The sequence below is a fragment of the Saimiri boliviensis genome, chromosome 14 (genome assembly GCF_048565385.1).
Source record: "Saimiri boliviensis isolate mSaiBol1 chromosome 14, mSaiBol1.pri, whole genome shotgun sequence".
In the NCBI taxonomy this organism is placed as follows: domain Eukaryota; kingdom Metazoa; phylum Chordata; class Mammalia; order Primates; family Cebidae; genus Saimiri; species Saimiri boliviensis.
Window position 1 is genome coordinate 12,397,441 of NC_133462.1, and position 19,521 is coordinate 12,416,961.

Sequence of the window (19,521 nt, forward strand, 5' to 3'; positions counted from 1 at the left end):
CCGACGCCGCCGCACTGCCGGGCAGACGCCATGAAGTGAGCAGTGGGCTGCGGGGGGTCGCGGCTCCTTAGCGTTCGCGGGGGGTCTTGAAGATGGGGGCACCGGTGGGCGCGCCTGGGTTCCAGGGGCGGGGGGGGCAAGTGGAGGCTGAAGGGGTGGGGCGGGGGCAACCGCGGGGAGCAGCGGTAAGAGCGAGGAGACACTGAGGGAACCCCGAGGCTTCTGAGAACGGGGCGTAACCGGGGCGCCGGGCGGGTCACCCTTCTGGGCCCGATGTGGGGGCAGTGTGGAGGCGGGAGAGGGGCGGAGGGGACGGGAACTGACCCCACAGTCCCTGCTGCCAGGCTCAACGTGGACGGGCTGCTGGTCTACTTCCCGTACGACTACATCTACCCCGAGCAGTTCTCCTACATGCGGGAGCTCAAACGCACGCTGGACGCCAAGGTGGGTGGCCAGGGGACCCGCGCCGGCCGCTCGACCGCTAGGGCTGCCTCGCCTGGGTCTAAGACAGATTGCAGGACGTCTGGACGTCCCAAGGTCCTTGGGAATCCAGGACCCCATAATCTTCTGTTATCTAAAGTGGTGAATAGGCTGGGCTCCGTGGCTCGTGCCTGTAATCCCAGCGCTTTGGGAGGCCGAGGCGGGGGGATCACTTGAGGTCAGGAGTTGGAGACCGGCCTGGTCAACATGGTGAAACTCCGTCTCTACTAAAAATACAAAAATTAACTGGGTGTGATGGTGGACACCTGTATTCCCAGCTACTCAGGAGGCTGAGACAGGAGAATCGCTTGAACCCGGGAGGTGGAGATTGCAGTGAGCTGAGATTGCACCCTTGCACTCCAGCCTGGGCGACAGGGTGAGACTTGGTCTCAAAAATAAAATAATAATGGTTAATAGACTGGACGCAGTGGTTCATGCCTGCAATCTCAGCACTTTGGCCGGAGGTGGAGGCTGGAGAATCACTTGGGCCAGGTGTTGGAGATAAGCCTGGGCCGCACGGCAAGATCCCATCTCTACAGAAAATTAGAAAATTAGAAAATTAGCTAGGTGTGGTGGTGGTTGCCTGTAGTTCCCACTGCTCCGGATGCTGAGGCAGGAGGATTGCTCGAGGCCAGGAGATAGAGGCTGCAGTGAGTCATGATTGTGCCACTGCACTCCAGCCTGGGCAACAGAGTGAGACTTGTCTCTTAAGAAGGAGAAGCCGGGTGTGGTGGCTCATCCCTGTAATCCCAGCTCTTTGGGAGGCCGAGGTGGGTGGATCACAAGGTCAGAAGATGGAGACCGTCCTGGCCAACATGGTGAAACCCCATCTCTACTAAAAATGCAAAAATTAGCTGGGCATGGTGATGGACTCCTGTAGTCCCAGCTACTCGGGAGGCTGAGGTAGGAGAATCGCTTGAACCTGGGAGGCGGAGGTTGCAGTGAGCTGAGATTACACCACTGCACTCCAGCCTGGTGACAGAGCCAGACTGTCTCAAAAAAAAAAAAGGGAGAAAAGTTCACTATATATCGGCTATTTTGCCAAATATTTAACCTGTAATTTCTTCCAAATTCACAAAGTCATGTTATGAGGAAGGTTTTACCATTAGGCCCATTTTATTTTATTTTATTTTTTGTTTTTGTTTTTTCTTTTCTTTGTGGGCCCATTTTATTTTATTTTTGAGACTGAATTTCCTTCTTGTTACCAGGCTGGGGTGCAATGGCATGATAGTTCCCTGCAACCTCCACCTTTTGGGTTCAGGCCATTCTCCTGGCTCAGTCTCCTGAGTAGCTGGGATTACAAGCATGTGCCACCATGCCCAGCTAACTTTTTGTATTGTTAGTAGAAATGGGGTTTTACCATGTTGGCCAGGCTAGTTTCGAACTTCTGACCTCAGGTGACCCACCTGCCTCAGCCTCCCAAAGTGCTGAGATTACAGGCGTGAGCCACTGCGCTCGGCCTTAGGTCCATTTTGGAGATAGGAATACTGAAGTCCAGTGAGGAGAAAGTACTTGACTAAGACCACTCAAGGAGGTGGCAGAAGTGCGGTTCAAACCTGCTGCCTCACTGCCCAGTCTTAACTGCTCCTGTGTTACCTTGCTGTTCCCAGTTGGTGGCATTGGGGATGGGGGAGAGTCCCCAGAGTTTGTGTGCCCAAGGTACTGAGACCTTGTGTGTTGCTCCTCTGATCCCCAACACGCAGGGCCATGGAGTGCTGGAGATGCCCTCAGGCACTGGGAAGACAGTGTCCCTGTTGGCCCTGATCATGGCATACCAGCGGGTGAGTGACACACTGAACCCAGAAAGGCAGACAAGGGAGAGGCGGGACAGGGAGGCATAACCTCCAGCAGATACACCTGCCAGTAACAGTGGGTCTGCTTGTCATTGGTAGGCGTATCCGCTGGAGGTGACCAAACTCATCTACTGCTCAAGAACTGTGCCAGAGATTGAGAAGGTGAGCCCGGACTGCTCCTGGTGCTCCAGCCCCTACTGTCCCCTGGGGCCCATTGGTCCCCCTGGTGGTGGCTGTCACCCGCTGTGGGGGGGGGCATTTGGGAAGCTGGGGAAGAGGCTGCGGCCTGGCAGGGCAGGGGTGTATGCCTCCAATGAACACAAGCTCCCCCTGCTCCCCCAACTTTGGAGTAGGTGATCGAAGAGCTTCGAAAGTTGCTGAACTTTTATGAGAAGCAGGAGGGCGAGAAGCTGCCGTTTTTGGGGCTGGCTCTGAGCTCCCGCAAAAACTTGTGTATTCACCCTGAGGTGAGCAACTGTTCCTTCTCCCTGCCCTTAGCCCAGAGGTAGAGGAAACTCTTTTGTCCAGCCACAAGTCCTAGATCCCCAGGCTGAACCTCTTGTAAAGGCATGCAATGGCTACACACAGAATTCCCACTCAATGGTCCAATTCTCATTCATCCTGGCCCAGGCAAGCACACCTCCTCCAGGGAGCCTTCCAATTCTACCCAGGCTTAGAAGAGGTTAAGCCACCTCTTGCAGTCTCTGACAGGCCTGGTTTCCAGGCTCTGAAACTTACTAGCAGGGTACTTTTGGAGAGGTGTTTTCTGCCACCTGGGCCTCAGCCTTCCTTTCTGTAAAATGGGGCTAATTATTTATCTGCCTCATAAGGTTGCTGATGATAAAATTGGGCAAAATGATGCAGCCGATGCCTTTAGCCTGTACAAAGAGCTAAAGAATGTTAGAAAGTGTTGCCAGACGTGGTGGTTTACGCCTGTAATCCCAGCACTTTGGGAGGCCAAGGCAGGAAGATCACAAGGTCAGGAGATTGAAGCCAGCCTGGCCAACATGGTGAAACCCCATCTCTACTAAAAATACAAAAATTAGCCAGGTGTGGTGGTGCTCATTTGTAGTCCCAGCTACTTGGGAGGCTCAGTCGGAAGAATCACTTGAACCAGCAGGCTGAGGTTGCAGTGAGTTGAGACTGTGCTACTGCACTCCAGCCTGGTGGCAGAGCAAGACTGTCTCAAAAAAGAAAAAAAAGAATATTAGAAATTGTCATGATAGGCTGGGTGCAGTGGCTCATGCCTATAATCCCAGCACTTTGGGAGGCTGAGGTGGGCAGACCACTTGAGGTCAGGAGTCCCAGACCATCTTGGTCAACACAGTGAAACACCGTTTCTTCTAAAAATACAAAACGTGGTGGTGCACATGTCAGTAATCCCGATTGCTTGTACCTGGGAGGGAGAGGTGACAGTGAGCTGAGGTCACACCACCGCACTCCAGCTTTGCGCATAGAGTGAGCCTCTGTCAAAAAAAAAAAAAAATTGTCATATTTGTATGCATAATATATGACAAATACAACATTAGTTATTATGCTATAAAACCATTGTACTCACTGTGTGCCAGGTACTGTTTTCACAGAACATATATAATGTATATATGTATAATACATATATATGTGTATATATATATATATTTTATATGTCTGTGTGTGTGTGTGTGTGTGTGTGTATTTTCTTTTTTTTGAGATGGAGTTTTGCTCTTGTTACCCAGGCTGGCTGGAGTGCAATAGCGCGATCTCGGCTCACCGCAACCTCCGCCTCCTGGATTCAGGCAATTCTCCTGCCTCAGCCTCCTGAGTAGCTGGGATTACAGGCACGCGCCACCATGCTCAGCTAATTTTTTGTATTTTTAGTAGAGACGAGGTTTCACCATGTTGACCAGGATGGTCTCGATCTCTTGACCTCGTGATCCACCCGCCTCGGCCTCCCAAAGTGCTGGGATTACAGGCTTGAGCCACTGCGCCTGGCCTTTTTTTTTTTTTTTTTTTTTTAAGACAGAGTTTCACTCCTCTTGCCCAGACTGGAGTGTGATCTTGGTTCACTGCAACCTCTGCCTCCCAGGTTCAAGTGATTCTCTTGCTTCAGCTTCCTGAGTTAGCTGGGATTACAGGTGCCCACCACCACGCCTGGCTAACTTTTTGTATTTTTTGGCAGAGATGGGGTTTCACCATGTTGGCCAGGCTGATCTCGAACTCCTGACCTCAGGTGATCCGCCCACCTCAGCTTCCCAGAGTGCTAGGATTACAGGTGTGAGCCGCTGTGCCCAGCCTCATTGGCTATCCCCCCCGCCACCCAGTAGAGATGGGTCTTACCATTTTATTCAGGCTGGTCTTGAATTCCTGGGCTCAAGTGATCCTTCCACCCAAGCCGCCCAAAGTGTTAGAATTAGAGGCATGAGCCGCCACACTGGGCTCACAGAATGTATGTTACATCACATTATTTGTAAGAATATATGAGAAATGATACAGCTAGTGAGTGACAAAGAGCACAGGCCTCGGTGACTGATGCAAGGGGAAATGGAGAGGGAAGGGCTGGCTGCCTTAGAGCTTTTTCCCTTTGGTGTAGGGAAAAGGATTTGTTCTTCAGAAACATAGCCTTAAAAAAAGCTGTGATGGCCGGGCGCGGTGGCTCACGCCTGTAATCCCAGCACTTTGGGAGGCCGAGGCGGGTGGATCACGAGGTCGAGAGATCGAGACCATCCTGGTCAACATGGTGAAACCCCGTCTCTACTAAAAATACAAAAAATTAGCTGGGCATGGTGGCACGTGCCTGTAATCCCAGCTACTCAGGAGGCTGAGGCAGGAGAATTGCCTGAACCCAGGAGGTGGAGGTTGCGGTGAGCGAGATCGTGCCATTGCACTCCAGCCTGGGTAACAAGAGCGAAACTCCGTCTCAAAAAAAAACAACAAAAAACTGTGATGTTGCCTTAGAGGGTACAGAGCTGTCGAGGGGCAAGGGGAGTCCTAGACTGTGCAGAACCTCCTTTGATTCTTAGGCCCTGCCTAGGTTTCATGTGTTTTAGCATTTCCAAGGATGAAGTAGTTATCCTCAACCTACATGCTAAAGATTTTTCTTGGTTTACTGTTTTAAAAATACTAGTTTTGGGCCAGGCGTGGTGGCTCAAGCCTGTAATCCCAGCACTTTGGGAGGCCGAGGCGGGTGGATCACAAGGTCAAGAGATCGAGACCATCCTGGTCAACATGGTGAAACCCCATCTCTACTAAAAATACAAAAAATTAGCTGGGCATGGTGGCGCACGCCTGTAGTCCCAGCTACTCAGGAGGCTGAGGCAGGAGAATTGCCTGAACCCAGGAGGCGGAGGTTGCGGTGAGCCGAGATCGCGCCATTGCACTCCAGCCTGGGTAACAAGAGTGAAACTCTGTCTCGGGGAAAAAAAAAAATACTAGTTTTGGCTGGCTGGGCACGGTGGCTCACACCTATAATCCCAACACTTTGGGAAGCCAAGGTGGGTGGATCACCTCAGGTCAGGAGTTTGAGACCAGTCTGACCAATATGGTGACACCCCATCTCTACTAAAAATACAAAATTAGCAGGGCATGGTGGCACATGCCTGTAATCCCAGCTATTCAGGAGGCTGAGGCAGAAGAATTGCTTGAACCCGAGAAGCGTAGGTTGCGGTGAGTTGAGATTGCACCATTGCGTTCCAGCCTGGGCAACGAGCAAAACTCAAAAAAAAAAAAAAAAAAAAAAAAGCCAGGCGACGGTGGCAGGCACTTGAAATTCCATCTGCTTGGAAGGCTGAGGCGGGAGAATTGCTTGAACCTGAGAAGCAGAGGTTGCAGTGAACTGAAGTCACGCCGCTGCATTCCATCTCAAAAAAAAAAAAAAACAAAAAACGCTGGGCGCGGTGGCTCAAGCCTGTAATCCCAGCACTTTGGGAGGCCGAGGCGGGTGGATCACGAGGTCAAGAGATCGAGACCATCCTGGTCAACATGGTGAAACCCCGTCTCTAATAAAAATACACAAACATTAGCTGGGCATGGTGGTGCGTGCCTGTAATCCCAGCTACTCAGAAGGCTGAGGCAGGAGAATTGCCTGAATCCAGGAGGCAGAGGTTGCGGTGAGCCGAGATCGTGCCATTGCACTCCAGCCTGGGTAACAAGAGCGAAACTCCTCTCAAAAAACAAACAACTTTTGGCTGTGTGCAGTGGCTCATACCTGTCATCCCAACACTTTGGGAGGCTAAGGCGGGAGGATTGCTTGAGGCCAGAAGTTTGAGACCAGCCTGGACAACATAGCAAGACCTTCTCTACTAAAAGACAAATACTAGCTGGGCGTGGTGGTGCATACCTGTGGCCTCAGCTGCTCAGGAGGCTGAGAGGTGAAGGACCACTTAGCCTGGGAGATCAGGGCTATAGTGAGCCATTATTGTGCCACTGCATTCCAGCCTGAGGAGCAGAGGGACCTGTCTCCAAAAGTATCTATGTATGACTTGGAGTTGTAAGGCTGTTACAATTTTACTTTTTTTTTTTTTTTTGAGAGGGAGTCTCACCCTGTCGCCCAGGCTGGAGTGCAGTGGCATGATCTTGGCTCATTGCAGCTTCTGCCTCCTGGGTTCAAACGATTTTCCTGCCTCGGCCTCCCGAGTAGCTGGGATTCCAGGTGCCTATTACCACACCCAGCTAATTTTTGTATTTTTGGTACCGATGGGGTTTCACCACGTTGGCCAGGGTGATTTCGAACTCCTAACCTTGTGATCTGCCCACCTTGGCCTCCCGAAGTGCTGGGATTATAGGCGTGAGCCACCCCGCCTGGTCCAAGTTTACTACTCTTGTCTCTATCCCTGCATTAAGTTCCCACATGTCTTAACTAATAATGCAACAGACAGGTTCCAGTTGTCCGTAACCCCAGCCAGCTGGGAGGTGTGGAGGCCTGGGTTTGAAGAGTGGTTGGGCTTCCAGCCTGTCTGGGTGCTAAGATATCCTGCACCCTCAGGTGACACCCCTGCGCTTTGGGAAGGACGTTGATGGGAAATGCCACAGCCTCACAGCCTCCTATGTGCGGGCGCAGTACCAGCATGACACCAGCCTGCCCCACTGCCGCTTCTATGAGGTGCCTAGAGGGCAGGGCTGAGGGAGGGAGGCAGGGCGGTGACACCCGGGGCAGCCTCTCTGACCCCTGGCACTCTTGTCCCAGGAATTTGACACCCATGGGCGTGAGGTGCCCCTCCCTCCTGGCATCTACAACCTGGATGACCTGAAGGCGCTGGGGCGACACCACGGCTGGTGCCCGTACTTCCTTGCCCGATATTCAGTGAGAACGGTGGGGCAGGCAGAGGGGGGAGCGTGAGGGTTTGGGCTGCCTGCCCGTCTCCTGTCTGCCCATGTCTGTCTGTTGCTTGCTGTGAGTCAGCCTGCCTGTGTCTCCCTGTTGGTGGGTGGCTGTGTCTGTTAGTCTGTCTCTGTCCATCTGCTCGTATTTGTGCCTGGCATAATCAGGCAGGTCCCAGTCATGCAGAGCCATGTCCTCAATGCCTGTAGCCCCGGGTCACTATTACCAGCGTCAGGAGTGAGTGAGCTGGGCCAGGTACGTGGGGCCCTGGCCATGTCTGCCTCTGCCAGCTTGTGCAGGAGTGACGGGGCAGTGTGGCCGGGGGAAGGGGTAGGGGTCGCGGTGACAGGGCCCTGGTAACCCTGCTTCCCGCCCCTGCAGATCCTGCATGCTAACGTGGTGGTTTATAGCTACCACTACCTCCTGGACCCCAAGATTGCAGACCTGGTGTCCAAGGAACTGGCCCGCAAGGCCGTCGTGGTCTTCGATGAGGCCCACAACATTGGTGAGGGGGGCGCCAGGGGCCAAAGGGACGCCAGCCCCTCTGACAGGCCCCTGCGGACCTGCCTGAGCCGACGCTGTTCCCCCTTCTCCAGACAATGTCTGCATCGACTCCATGAGCGTCAACCTCACCCGCCGGACCCTTGACCGATGCCAGGGCAACCTGGAGACTCTGCAGAAGACGGTGCTCAGGTGGGGCCGGGGATGGCTGGGACCCTGTCCTCTGTCTTACTTGTCCCCAGGGTTGCCAGCCAAGTCCCAGCCCCAGCTCATCTTCCCGCAGGATCAAAGAGACAGATGAGCAGCGCCTGCGGGATGAGTACCGGCGCCTGGTGGAGGGGCTGCGGGAGGCCAGCGCCGCCCGGGAGACGGACGCCCACCTGGCCAACCCTGTGCTGCCCGATGAGGTGCTGCAGGGTGAGCCCCCACTTCCCGCTGCCCTCCAGTCCCTTTCCCGCCTCCCCCGTGGCGGCTGACTGCGTCTCCTCATCTCCTCGCAGAGGCGGTGCCAGGCTCCATCCGCACAGCTGAGCACTTCCTGGGCTTCCTGCGGCGGCTGCTGGAGTACGTGAAGTGGCGGCTGCGCGTGCAGCACGTGGTGCAGGAGAGCCCACCAGCCTTTCTGAGCGGCCTGGCCCAGCGCGTGTGCATCCAGCGCAAGCCCCTCAGGTGCGGCCGCAGACAGCGGGGGTGTGGGCGTTCGGGCAGGTCCCAGTTATGCAGAGCCACGTCCTCCGTGCCTGTAGCCCCGGGTCACTATTACCAGCGTCAGGAGTGAGTGAGCTGGGCCAGGCACATGGGGCCCTGGCCGGTCTAACTGGGCAGGTCCAGGAGCAAGGTTGGTGCTGGTCCTGCGTCCCTGCATTGGGCCGGGGCCTGGCTGGCAACACCTGGCTGGAGTGGAAAATCTACCCCACCCAAGAGAGAGTAGTGGGGGCATCATTTCCAGAGGGGCAGGCTGGGGGAGGAACCAAGGAGGGTGGGAGGTGGGAGCGCTGAGCTAGGCCCGCCGCAGCGGCAGGGAGGGAGTGTGTTGGGAACGCTGAGAACCAGCTGTTCAGGGCCTGGGCAGAGGCTCCTGCTGGGAGCTGAAACCAGAACCTGCGCCTGCCTCCCGGACCGGGAGCTGGGGGAGGCGGCCCCGGAGAATGTCTCTTCCTACCAGTGCTTCTAATCTTCCAAGCTGAGGGCAGGGCGTCCTCATGGAGCTGTCTGGGCCCATTCTGGGGAGTCAGTCTCTCGAGGCACAGGGCAGGCAGAGAATGACCAAGGGATAGGACAGGGCTTCTTTGGGTAAGTCATGGGTCTTCTCTGAGCTGCAGTTTCCTCCTTTGTAAAATGGCCAAGGAGTCGGATCTTGACTTCACAGGCTTCTGTGGTGGTGAATGAGAGGGCAGCCAGGCCAACCACCTGCCCCACCCCCCCACCCCCAGCACTGAGGAGGAGCTAAGCCCCTCATGTTCCTTAACTCAATAGCAGCCCCAGTACGGAACCCCCTGCCTGCTGCAAATGAGGACACTGGGGCTCCCAGAGGGGAAGCTTTTGCCCAGAGCCACGCTGCACTGTGCCTGGTAGTTGTGGCTTGAAGCCAGGCCTGTGGGCTCCAAAGGCCCTGGCCGCCCTGCCTCGGCGGGGGAGGCCGCCATCCGGGTGGCTTTGCCCATCTCCCCCAGGATTGGAGACTTGGGAGGGCAAAGAGGGGATCTCAGTCACTCAACAGACATTCCCAAGTGCCTGCTCTATGCCGGCGACACAGCCATAGAGCAGGCGCGTGGGGAATATCTGTTGAGTGACTGAGATCCCTGTGGCTCAGTGGAGGGGACAGACTCATCCCCAGCTAGTGACCAGCCAGGCTGGAAGGGCTGAAGTGCGGGAGGCTGGTTTGCAGGTGTGACTGCCTGCCTGGCTTCAAAGCCAGCTGCTCCATGACACGTCCCTGAGGCCGAGAGCCTCAGCTTGTGTGCGGTAGGGTTGAGCGCCGTGCACGTGCCCGAGTGTGTGGGTGCAGTGTTCGTGGGGCTCTGCGGGATGTGAGTGATGGCTGCATTCCTCTGTGAGCCCATGGGCTTCCCACACTGTGTGTCACCACAGGTGCATGAGAGGCGGTGGGAGAGGTTCCGGGTGTGAGTGTGTGGCCGTGTGGCCGTACAGGATTAAAGCCATGACTTCGGGTTCTGGGTGTGATTGTGAGTCTCTTGATAAGAACCTGCTTAGGCAGTTGTGCCAGCATGTTTGACAAGTGACCAAATGACTCTGGGGTGTCTGATTATTGCTCTCTGTGCCCTCGTGAGGCAGTGGCTGTGTGACATGCAGGTGTACAGCGTGGGGATGCCAGTTTCCAACACAGGCCTGGTGTCCGGACTTACCGAGTGCCCATTGCCTGGGGAGACAGGCACGTGACCGTGTGCGGTGATGGCGGAGGCAGGGCTGCTGGACCTGTTGGTGGTTTCCATCTGCCCCCTGACCCCGTCTCTCCTTCCCACCAGATTCTGTGCTGAACGCCTCCGCTCCCTGCTGCACACGCTGGAGATCACCGACCTGGCCGACTTCTCCCCGCTCACCCTCCTTGCTAACTTTGCCACCCTCGTCAGCACCTACGCCAAGGGTAAGCTCACCTCTTTCTGTCCCCGTTGGGCCTCCTAGTGGCTGGAACCGGGATCCCAGCAGAGTCTAGAGGGTTGTTGGCAGGAACTTGGACATGCAGGGCTTTGTGGGGCTTGGCTGGGGAATGTGAACTCTATTTTGAAGGCAGTGGGAGCCATAGATAGTTCTTGAGTAAGCCTTGTGCTCAGATTTATATTTTCACAGACTTCCTTGGGCTGCAGAGTGAGGATGGGGCGAGAGAAGTTCTCTGGGGCCAGCTCACACTAGAGGGCACGGTAATGAGTTGGTCATTGTGTTCCTGAGGGCACTGGGGAGCCATAGCAGGTTCTAGCAAGCAAGGCACCAGGTCAGATCTGTGATTTTTTTTTTTTTTTTTTTTTTTTTTTTTAACAGAGTCTCACTCTGTAGTCCAAGTTGGATGCAGTGGTGCGATCTCAGCTCACTGCAGCCTTCGCCTCTGGGACTCAAGCAATTCTGCTGTTTCAGTTTCCCATGTAGCTGGGACTAGAGGTTCGCACCACCACACCCAATTAATTTTTTTTGTATTTTTAGGAGATACAGGGTTTCACCTGAGCTCAGGCGATCCACCCACTTTGGCTTCCCAAAGTGTGGTGATTAGAGGTATGAGCCACTGCACCTGGCCCAGATTTGTGCTTTAGAAAGATTTCTTCTGGGGGCCAGGTTCGTGGCCCATGCCTGTAATCCCAGCACTTTGGGAGGCTGAGGCTGGTGGATCACCTGAGGACAGGAGTTCGAGACCAGTCTGACCAATATGGTGAAACCCTGTCTCCACTAAAAATACAAAAATTGTCTGGGCATGGTGGCATGCACCTGTAGTCCCAACTGTTTGGGAGGCTGAGACAGAATTACTTGAACCTGGGACGTGGAGGTTACAGTGACCAAGATCACACCACTGCACTCCAGCCTGGGGACAGAACAAGACTCTGTCTCAAAAAAAAAAAAAAAAAAAAAAGATTTCTTCCAGGGACTAGAGGCAGGAGACTGGGTGGTGGTCAGAGGCCTGAGCAGGGGAGGAGGGGCCGTGGCCAGGGTGTGACCATGGGGAGGGGAGAGAGATGGGTGTGGTTTGGAGAGAGAGGTGGGAGGTAGGAGCTGGGATATGGGGAGCATGGTTCCCGGGTGTGGGACCTGGGACAAGAGGCGTTGAAGCTGATTTTCAGATTTCCAGGTTGCAGGAGAGGGGCTTGGTTCTAGAGGCTTTATGGGCAGTGTTCCCTCCCCGCCCTCTGCATGAAGTTGACCAGGGGCTCAGTCTGCCTCCTAGGGGCTTCTCCTCTACCCAGGACACTGGGTTGGGGCTAATGTCCTACGTCGGGGTCTGGCAGGAGGATGGAGACCTGGGCCTGCCCTGGGGCTGGTTAGGAGCGAAGCCTGCTGGCTGCTGCCTCTACCTCTGTCCTGCCCCATCTTCCATCCCTGCCTTTGTCGTTCTCTACCCCCTATTTCCCATCTGCCAACACCTCACGTTCTTCGACCTGGAGCATCCTTCCTCATCTTCCTCATCCCCCAACCACCTCCCCCCCATCCTTAGGTTCTCAACTCTGTAGAGATGTCTCCTCCACCAGGAAGCCTTCTCTGACCCTCAGGCTGAGTCAGGCCCCTCCTCTAGGCACCTCTATCCCAGCGTTGCCCACTCAGTCATCACCATCTGGGGACAAGCCAGCCTCCTCCTGGATTTTGAGCCCATGCGAGCAGAGGCAAGGTTGGCTTGGTCACCTCTGTGTCCCCAGCACAGAGGACTTGGATTTTTTTTCACTGTGTGAAACTTAATATATAAGTTAGTTAATTCATTTATTTCTTCAACAAACGGGCCAGGCTCAGCACTGTGGAAGCAGCAGGAACCAAAAAAATCTCATTCCTACCCCTCTGGAACTTGTATTTCAGAGAGGAAAACCAATAGCAAAGATGCAGTAAAATAAACGAGGAAATAATTCCAGAAAGTGACAGTTATCATGGAAAAAAAATAAAGTTGTGTTGGAATATGTCTGCGTAGAAAAGGTGGCTGAGGAGGGCCTCACTGAGGGGCTGACTTTTGAGCAGTCTCAGATGACCAAGTGGGGTCACTTGGGAGTTTTCCAGGCCACATGGGACCAGCAAGCGTAAAGGCCCTGGGGGCACTGAGCCTGTGGTTTTTTTGAAGGTCAGACATGAGGCCACTGAAGGCATGTGGGGGCCATGGGAGGCTTCTTGGGGTGGGGAGGTGACATGGCCGGACTCAGGATTCCATAGGATCCCTTCTGGCTGCCATGAAGTGAGCAGGGCATGATGGTTCAGGCAGGAGGTGATGGTGGCTGGCCCCGGGCAGGGCTGGAAGCAGTGGTTGGATTGCGGTGGGTTTTGGAGGCAGAGCTGATGGCTTAGGTAGAAAGGTTACGGGAGGCCAGTCACAGTGGCTCATGCCTGTAATCCCAGCACTTTGGGAGCCTGAGGCAGGGGTATAACTGGAGGTCAGGAGTTTGAGACCAGCCTGGCCAACATGGTGGAACCCCATTTCTAATAAAAATATAAAAATTAGCTGGGTGTGATGGTGCATACCTGTAATGCATTACTTGAGAGGTCAGAGTAGGAGAATCACTTGAACCCTGGAAGGCAGAGGTTGCAGTGAGCTGAAATCAGCCCACTGCACTGCAGCCTGGATGATAAAGTGATCTCAAAAATAATAAATAAACAAACAAGAACTGGTCTTGGAGGCCGGGCGCGGTGGCTCAAGCCTGTAATCCCAGCACTTTGGGAGGCCGAGGCGGGTGGATCACAAGGTCAAGAGATCGAGACCATCCCGGTCAACATGGCGAAACCCTGTCTCTACTAAAAATACAAAAAATTAGCTGGGCATGGTGGCGCGTGCCTGTAATCCCAGCTACTCAGGAGGCTGAGGCAGGAGAATTGCCTGAACCCAGGAGGCGGAGGTTGCGGTGAGCCGAGATCGTGCCGTTGCACTCCGGCCTGGGTAACAAGAGTGAAACTCCGTCTCAAAAAAAAAAAAAAAAAAAAGGCCGGGCGCAGTGGCTCAAGCTTGTAATCCCAGCACTTTGGGAGGCCGAGGCGGGTGGATCACAAGGTCGAGAGATCGAGACCATCCTGGTCAACATGGTGAAACCCCGTCTCTACTAAAAATACAAAAAATTAGCTGGGCATGGTGGCACGTGCCTGTAATCCCAGCTACTCGGGAGGCTGAGGCAGGAGAATTGCCTGAACCCAGGAGGCGGAGGTTGCGGTGAGCCGAGATCGTGCCATTGCACTCCAGCCTGGGTAACAAGAGCGAAACTCCGTCTCAAAAAAAAAAAAAAAAAAAAAAAAAGAACTGGTCTTGGAAGAAGGCATGAGGCACTGGCTCCTGGCTTTGGTGTGAGTGCTGGGTGGCCCCTTCGGTGCTGGGAGAGTGAGCAGTGGGTGGGGCTGTGGCATGGTCTACTTGGGATCCTTTGTGAAAGTCTGCACAGATGTGGGCCCTGTGGACGGGCTGACAGGCTGGGGTGTATTTTGGACTCGGATGCCCGGGTTTGGGGCTTAAGCAGCTGATGTTTGGTCCCAATCACTCCTGGGCAGTGCTAGGTGGGGATTGGGGTGAAGCAGGGGAGCAGGAGAGGGAACAACTGAGTGAGCACAGCTGTGGCTGCAGTGGGGGGGAGTCACCCGCCCTTGCCCGCCCTCTGCAGGATTCACCATCATCATCGAGCCCTTTGACGACAGAACCCCGACCATTGCCAACCCCATCCTGCACTTCAGGTGGGACCCTACCTGGTGGGGGTGTGAAGGACCTGTGGGTGGGGGGCCCAGCCCACCCGGCCCTCACCGCCCTCATCTCTCTCCAGCTGCATGGACGCCTCGCTCGCCATCAAACCCGTGTTCGAGCGCTTCCAGTCTGTCATCATCACGTCTGGGGTGAGGACCCTTCCCCTGTCCCCTCCCAGTCCCTGGCCTTTCTCCATGGGTCTCCTGGTCCCTGCCCAGTCCTGCTGAGATTCCTCCCACTGTCCCCACTACAGACGCTGTCCCCGTTGGACATCTACCCCAAGATCCTGGATTTCCACCCTGTCACCATGGCAACCTTCACCATGACGCTGGCCCGGGTCTGCCTCTGCCCTATGGTGAGTGGGAGAGGCTGAGGCTGGGGCCAGGAGAGGAGATGGGAGCCAGGGACCACCTTCCTTCCTTTCTTCCTTGGCTTCCCCCATTGCTCAGGCAGAAGAGCCTGAGTTCAGGATTCATACAGACCTAGGCTTGCTTCTGCCTATCTGTGGGTGCATCTCTCAAGCCTCAGTTTTTTTATCTGTGAAATGGGGATACATCCTCCCTGATCGCACAGGGCTGTTGAGAGAATTGAGAGAGAGAACTGGGGTAAACAGGTAGCCCAGGGCCCGGCACAGGTAGGCGTTTGGTCAGCATCTTGGTTAATGTGGTTTTGCCGGGCACATGGTCTGGCAAACGTTAAGTGGGCCTTCCTCTCCATCTCTGTAACACGGGCATGTCAGCATGGGCGCTTACTTCCTTATCTGAAGCCCTGAGGCTGTTTTGTTTCTGTTTTGAGACAGAGTCTTGCTCTGTTGTCCAGGCTGGAGTGCAGTGGTACAGATCTCCACTCACTGCAACCTCCGCCTCCCAGATTCAAGCAATTTTATTCTGCTTCAGCCTCCCAAGTAGCTGGGATTATAGTTTTGCCCCACCACACCTGGCTAATTTTTGTATTTTTAGTAGAGACAGGGTTTCACTATGTTGGCCAGGCCGGTCTCAAACTCCTGACCTCAAGTGATCCGCCCACCTGTTCCCCCCAAAGTGCTGGGATTCTGGGCATGAGCCACCACGCCCGGCCGTGTGTTTTGGAATTCAGAATGTTCCAGGCTTTAGAGACAAGGCATGTGCTGTGTGGTATGTAATGCCCCCAGTCAAACTTCTGTTTGGCAGCAAAAGATTTGGATGCACCGCACTGCGGAGTAAGTCAGGACTCGGGAGACACCTGGAGCAGGTTTCGCTGCTTTGTGAGTTTGTGCCAGGCTTGAAAAAGAAAGGTGTTCAGAGCTTGTGTCTTTTGGAATTGCCCGGCAGAGGTTGTGGACTGGTAATGACCACCCACTGTGTGGTGGTTGTATGAAGGTTGCTGGCTGGCGGGGATGCCCTCCAGCATATGAAAGTGTTTTTTGGGATCCAGCTGGCCTGGGGCTGGCTAGAGTGTAGCTGCTGGTCGAGTGTGTGGACAGGCTCAGGTCCAGTTCCATCTCTGCCACTTTTTAATTTTTATTTATTTATCTATTTATTTTTTGAGACGGAGTTTCACTCTTGTTACCCAGGCTGGAGTGCAATGGTGCGATCTCGACCCACCACAACCTCCGCCTCCTGGGTTCAGGTAATTCTCCTGCCTCAGCCTCCTGAGTAGCTGGGATTACAGGCACGCTCCACCATGCCCAGCTAATTTTTTGTATTTTTAGTAGAGACGGGGTTTCACCATGTTGACTAGGATGGTCTCGATCTCTTGACCTCGTGATCCACCCGCCTTGGCTTCCCAAAGTTCTGGGATTACAGGCTTGAGCCACCACACCCGGCCTTTTAATTTATTTTTTGAGATGGAGTCTTGCTCTGTCACCCAGGCTGGAGTGCAGGGGCAACATCTCGGCTCACTGTAACCTCTGCCTCCCAAGTTCAAGTGATTCTCCTGCTTCAGCCTCCCGAGTAGCTGGAATTACAGGCAAGCGCCACCATGCCGGTTAATTTTTGTATTTTTAGTAGAGACAGGGTTTCACCATGTTGCTTAGGCTGGTCTTGAACTCTGACCTCGTGATCCACTTGCCTCGGCCTCTCAAAGTGCTGGGATTACAGGCATAAGGCACTGCACCCAGCTCTGCCACTTACTTGCTATGTGACCTTGGGCGGGCAACTCACCTTCTCTGAGCCCAGATTATTTGGGCAATGCAGATAACAGGGTAGTTGAGGGTTAATTCAATGACACTGTGTTTAGAGCAGGCCAGGCGTTATGGCTCACACCTGTAATCCCAGCACTTTGGGAGGCCAAGGTGGGTAAACCATGAAGTCAAGAGATTGAGACCATCCTGGCCAATGGTGAAACCCCCTCTCTACTAAAAATACAAAAATTAACTGGGTGTGGTGGCACACACCTATAGTCTCAGCTACTCTGGAGGCTGAGGCAGGAGAATGGTTTGAACCCAGGAGGCGGAGGTTGCAGTGAGCCGAGATCGAGCCATTGCACTCCAGCCCGGTGACAGTGAGAGACTCTCTCCAAAAAAAAAAAAAAAAAAAAAATGCTTAGAACAGCACCCGCAGGTGGTCCGCACTCCCACACTGGAACAGTTGCTGCTGCTTCACTTATTGTGACCTCTTGTTCTCTTCAGATCATCGGCCGAGGCAATGACCAGGTGGCCATCAGCTCCAAGTTTGAGACCCGGGAGGATATCGGTATGCTGCCAGTGGGGCTGCTTTCTGTGGGTTCCAAGAGGGGAGGTGTATCAGTCAGTCAGATGGGCTGAGTCACGCTGCTGTAACAAATATTCCTGGCCTCTGCTACTTAGCCCGGAGCTTGCTTCTTGCCCTTGGTACACATCTACTCTGAGCTGGTAGGGGGCCTGCCCTGTGTCTCCTTACCTTGAAACCTCCACCACTGGGTGCGTCAGACGCAGAGGGATGTGACAGACTGGATGACGGTGATCACAGTGAATTGTGCACTGGTCCTCCCCTGGAAGTAGTACATGGCCTTTTTTTTTTTTTTTTTTTTTTTTTGTTTGAAGACGGAGTCTCAGTCTGTTGCCCAGGCTGGAGTGCAAGGGCACAATTTCACCTCACTGCAACCTACGTCTCCTGGGTTCAAGCGATTCTCCTGCCTCAGCCTGCTGAGTAGCTGGGATTACAAGCAGGTGACACAACGCCTGGCTTTTTTTTTTTTTTTTTTTTTTTTCTCCCTTTTTTTGAGACAGGGTCTGTCTCCCAGGCTGGGTGCAGTGGCTTGACTTCAGCTCACTGTAACTTCTGCCTCCCAGGTTCAAGCAATCCTCTTGTCTTCAGTGCCCTCTAGTAGCTGGGATTACAGGCATGCACCACCGTGCCCTGCTCATTTTTGTATGTATTTTTTAGTAGAGATGGGTTTTGCCATGTTGGCCAGGCTTGTTTCAAACTCCTGACCTCAGATGATCCACCTACCTTGGCTTCCCAAAGTGCTGGGATTACAGGTGCCTCCACCTCACAGGTTCAAGCAGTTCTCCTGCCTTAGCCTCCTAAGTAGCTGGGATTACAGGCATCCGCCACACCTGAGTAATTTTTGTATTTTCAATAGAGATGGGGTTTCTCCATGTTGGCCAGGCTGGTCTCAAACTGCTGACCTCAAATGATCTGCCCGTCTCAGCCTCCCAAAGTGCTGGGATTACAGGCATGAGTCACAGCCAGGTGTGACTTCAGGAGGTGGCAGGGAGGGTCCTCAAACAGGCTCAGGAGGAGGAGCAGGATGTGTGTGAACAGCCTGATAGCCAACCTCGGGGGTGTTTCCAGAAACTCTCGGTTCCAAGACAGAGAAGGGAGGTGGACCTGGGCCAGTAGAGGGCTCAACGTCTGACCCCTTGCAGCTGTGATCCGGAACTATGGGAACCTCCTGCTGGAGATGTCCGCTGTGGTCCCTGATGGCATCGTGGCCTTCTTCACCAGCTACCAGTACATGGAGAGCACCGTGGCCTCCTGGTATGAGCAGGTACGTCCGGCCACCCCCTCCCCAGAAAGAGGAGTCGTCTGCTCTCCTTAGCTGCTGGCACTACACTGGTGTCAGCTTCATTCCTCTCATGCTCTGATGGGGACAGGTGTCCTGTATGACAGAGGAGTGTGTGTGTAGCATGTAGGAATGGGGTGTAAGCAGCATGCACCCCATGCTCTGCCCCCAGCACATCATGCTGAGAATGCAGACATGAGCCCCAGTGTGGGCCTCTCCTTCAGAGCAGTACCCCGTGGTGGACTCACCCCCACTTTCTAGGTTCCTTGCTCCCCTGCTGCTCTTTGGGGTCACTCCATCCCTGCGATTCTCCAGCACAGATGGCCTGGTGGGAGGCCAAGGTAGCAGGCATGACTCTAGCTGGGTTAGAGGTAGGTTCTAGAGCAGGCGTCCCCAAACTACGGCCTGCGGGCCGCATGCGGCTCCCTGAGGCCATTTGTCCGGCCCCCCACCACACTTCAGGAAGGGGCACCTCTTTCACTGGTGGTGAGAGGAGCACAGTATGTGGCGGCCCTCCAACGGTCTGAGGGACAGTGAACTGGCCCCCTGTGTAAAAAGTTTGGGGACGCCTGCTCTAGAGAATTAAGGCTGGACTGAGAGTCAGGGCAGAGTCTCTCAAGGGTCTTCAGGGAAGCAGGTGGAAGAGCTTGTGGGGCTTTCTGGCAGTAGGGCTCACCACAGCCAGGCCCTGGGTGACAGCAGGACGTGGGTGGGACGCGAGGGGCCGCCCTGCACTTCGTGTCTCTGAGCACACCATGTCTAGGCTTTCAGGAGTAGGTGAAAGCACTTTGGGGTGAAATGAGTTAACTTGGCTAATCCAAGGATCAGGGAATAGCATGCATGAGAGGCAGGAACCTCTTCCTTACAGCCAGGACATCAGCCTTGTCCTCCAATGGGCAGCTTCCACAAGGCAGGAAAAGTGACCCAGTCCCCATAGCCCAAGGGCCTTTTGTGTCCTACTTAAGACATCTTTGCCTACCCGTAGGTCATGAAGAGAGGCTTCTGTGTTTCCTTTTAGGAGTTTATGGTTTTAGCTTTCACATCTAGGTCTCTGAGGCACCTCAACTTCATCTTTGTGTATGGTGTGGGGTAGGGGTCAAGATTCATATCTAGGTTCCAATCGGAAA

At 54.3% G+C, this 19,521-nt stretch overlaps 1 protein-coding gene across 2 annotated transcripts in view; it reads left to right on the forward strand.

The window, feature by feature from the left end:
* The window catches only part of ERCC2 (ERCC excision repair 2, TFIIH core complex helicase subunit), a 22,082-nt gene continuing 2,561 nt past the window's right edge, over positions 1–19,521 (forward strand). Inside the window, exons 1-17 of one of the 2 annotated variants that reach the window (XM_039466525.2) lie at positions 1–35; positions 345–444; positions 2,184–2,261; positions 2,373–2,435; positions 2,627–2,740; positions 7,234–7,350; positions 7,435–7,551; positions 7,951–8,074; positions 8,166–8,262; positions 8,354–8,487; positions 8,571–8,739; positions 10,557–10,675; positions 14,352–14,421; positions 14,508–14,577; positions 14,682–14,783; positions 17,037–17,100; positions 18,258–18,379. In XM_039466525.2, the coding sequence (XP_039322459.1) occupies positions 31–35; positions 345–444; positions 2,184–2,261; positions 2,373–2,435; positions 2,627–2,740; positions 7,234–7,350; positions 7,435–7,551; positions 7,951–8,074; positions 8,166–8,262; positions 8,354–8,487; positions 8,571–8,739; positions 10,557–10,675; positions 14,352–14,421; positions 14,508–14,577; positions 14,682–14,783; positions 17,037–17,100; positions 18,258–18,379 (1,665 nt within the window). In that variant the 5' untranslated portion in view covers positions 1–30. Of the gene's footprint in view, positions 105–344; positions 445–2,183; positions 2,262–2,372; positions 2,436–2,626; positions 2,741–7,233; positions 7,351–7,434; positions 7,552–7,950; positions 8,075–8,165; positions 8,263–8,353; positions 8,488–8,570; positions 8,740–10,556; positions 10,676–14,351; positions 14,422–14,507; positions 14,578–14,681; positions 14,784–17,036; positions 17,101–18,257; positions 18,380–19,521 lie in introns of both variants that reach the window. The other variant, XM_039466526.2, reaches the window with a different exon arrangement.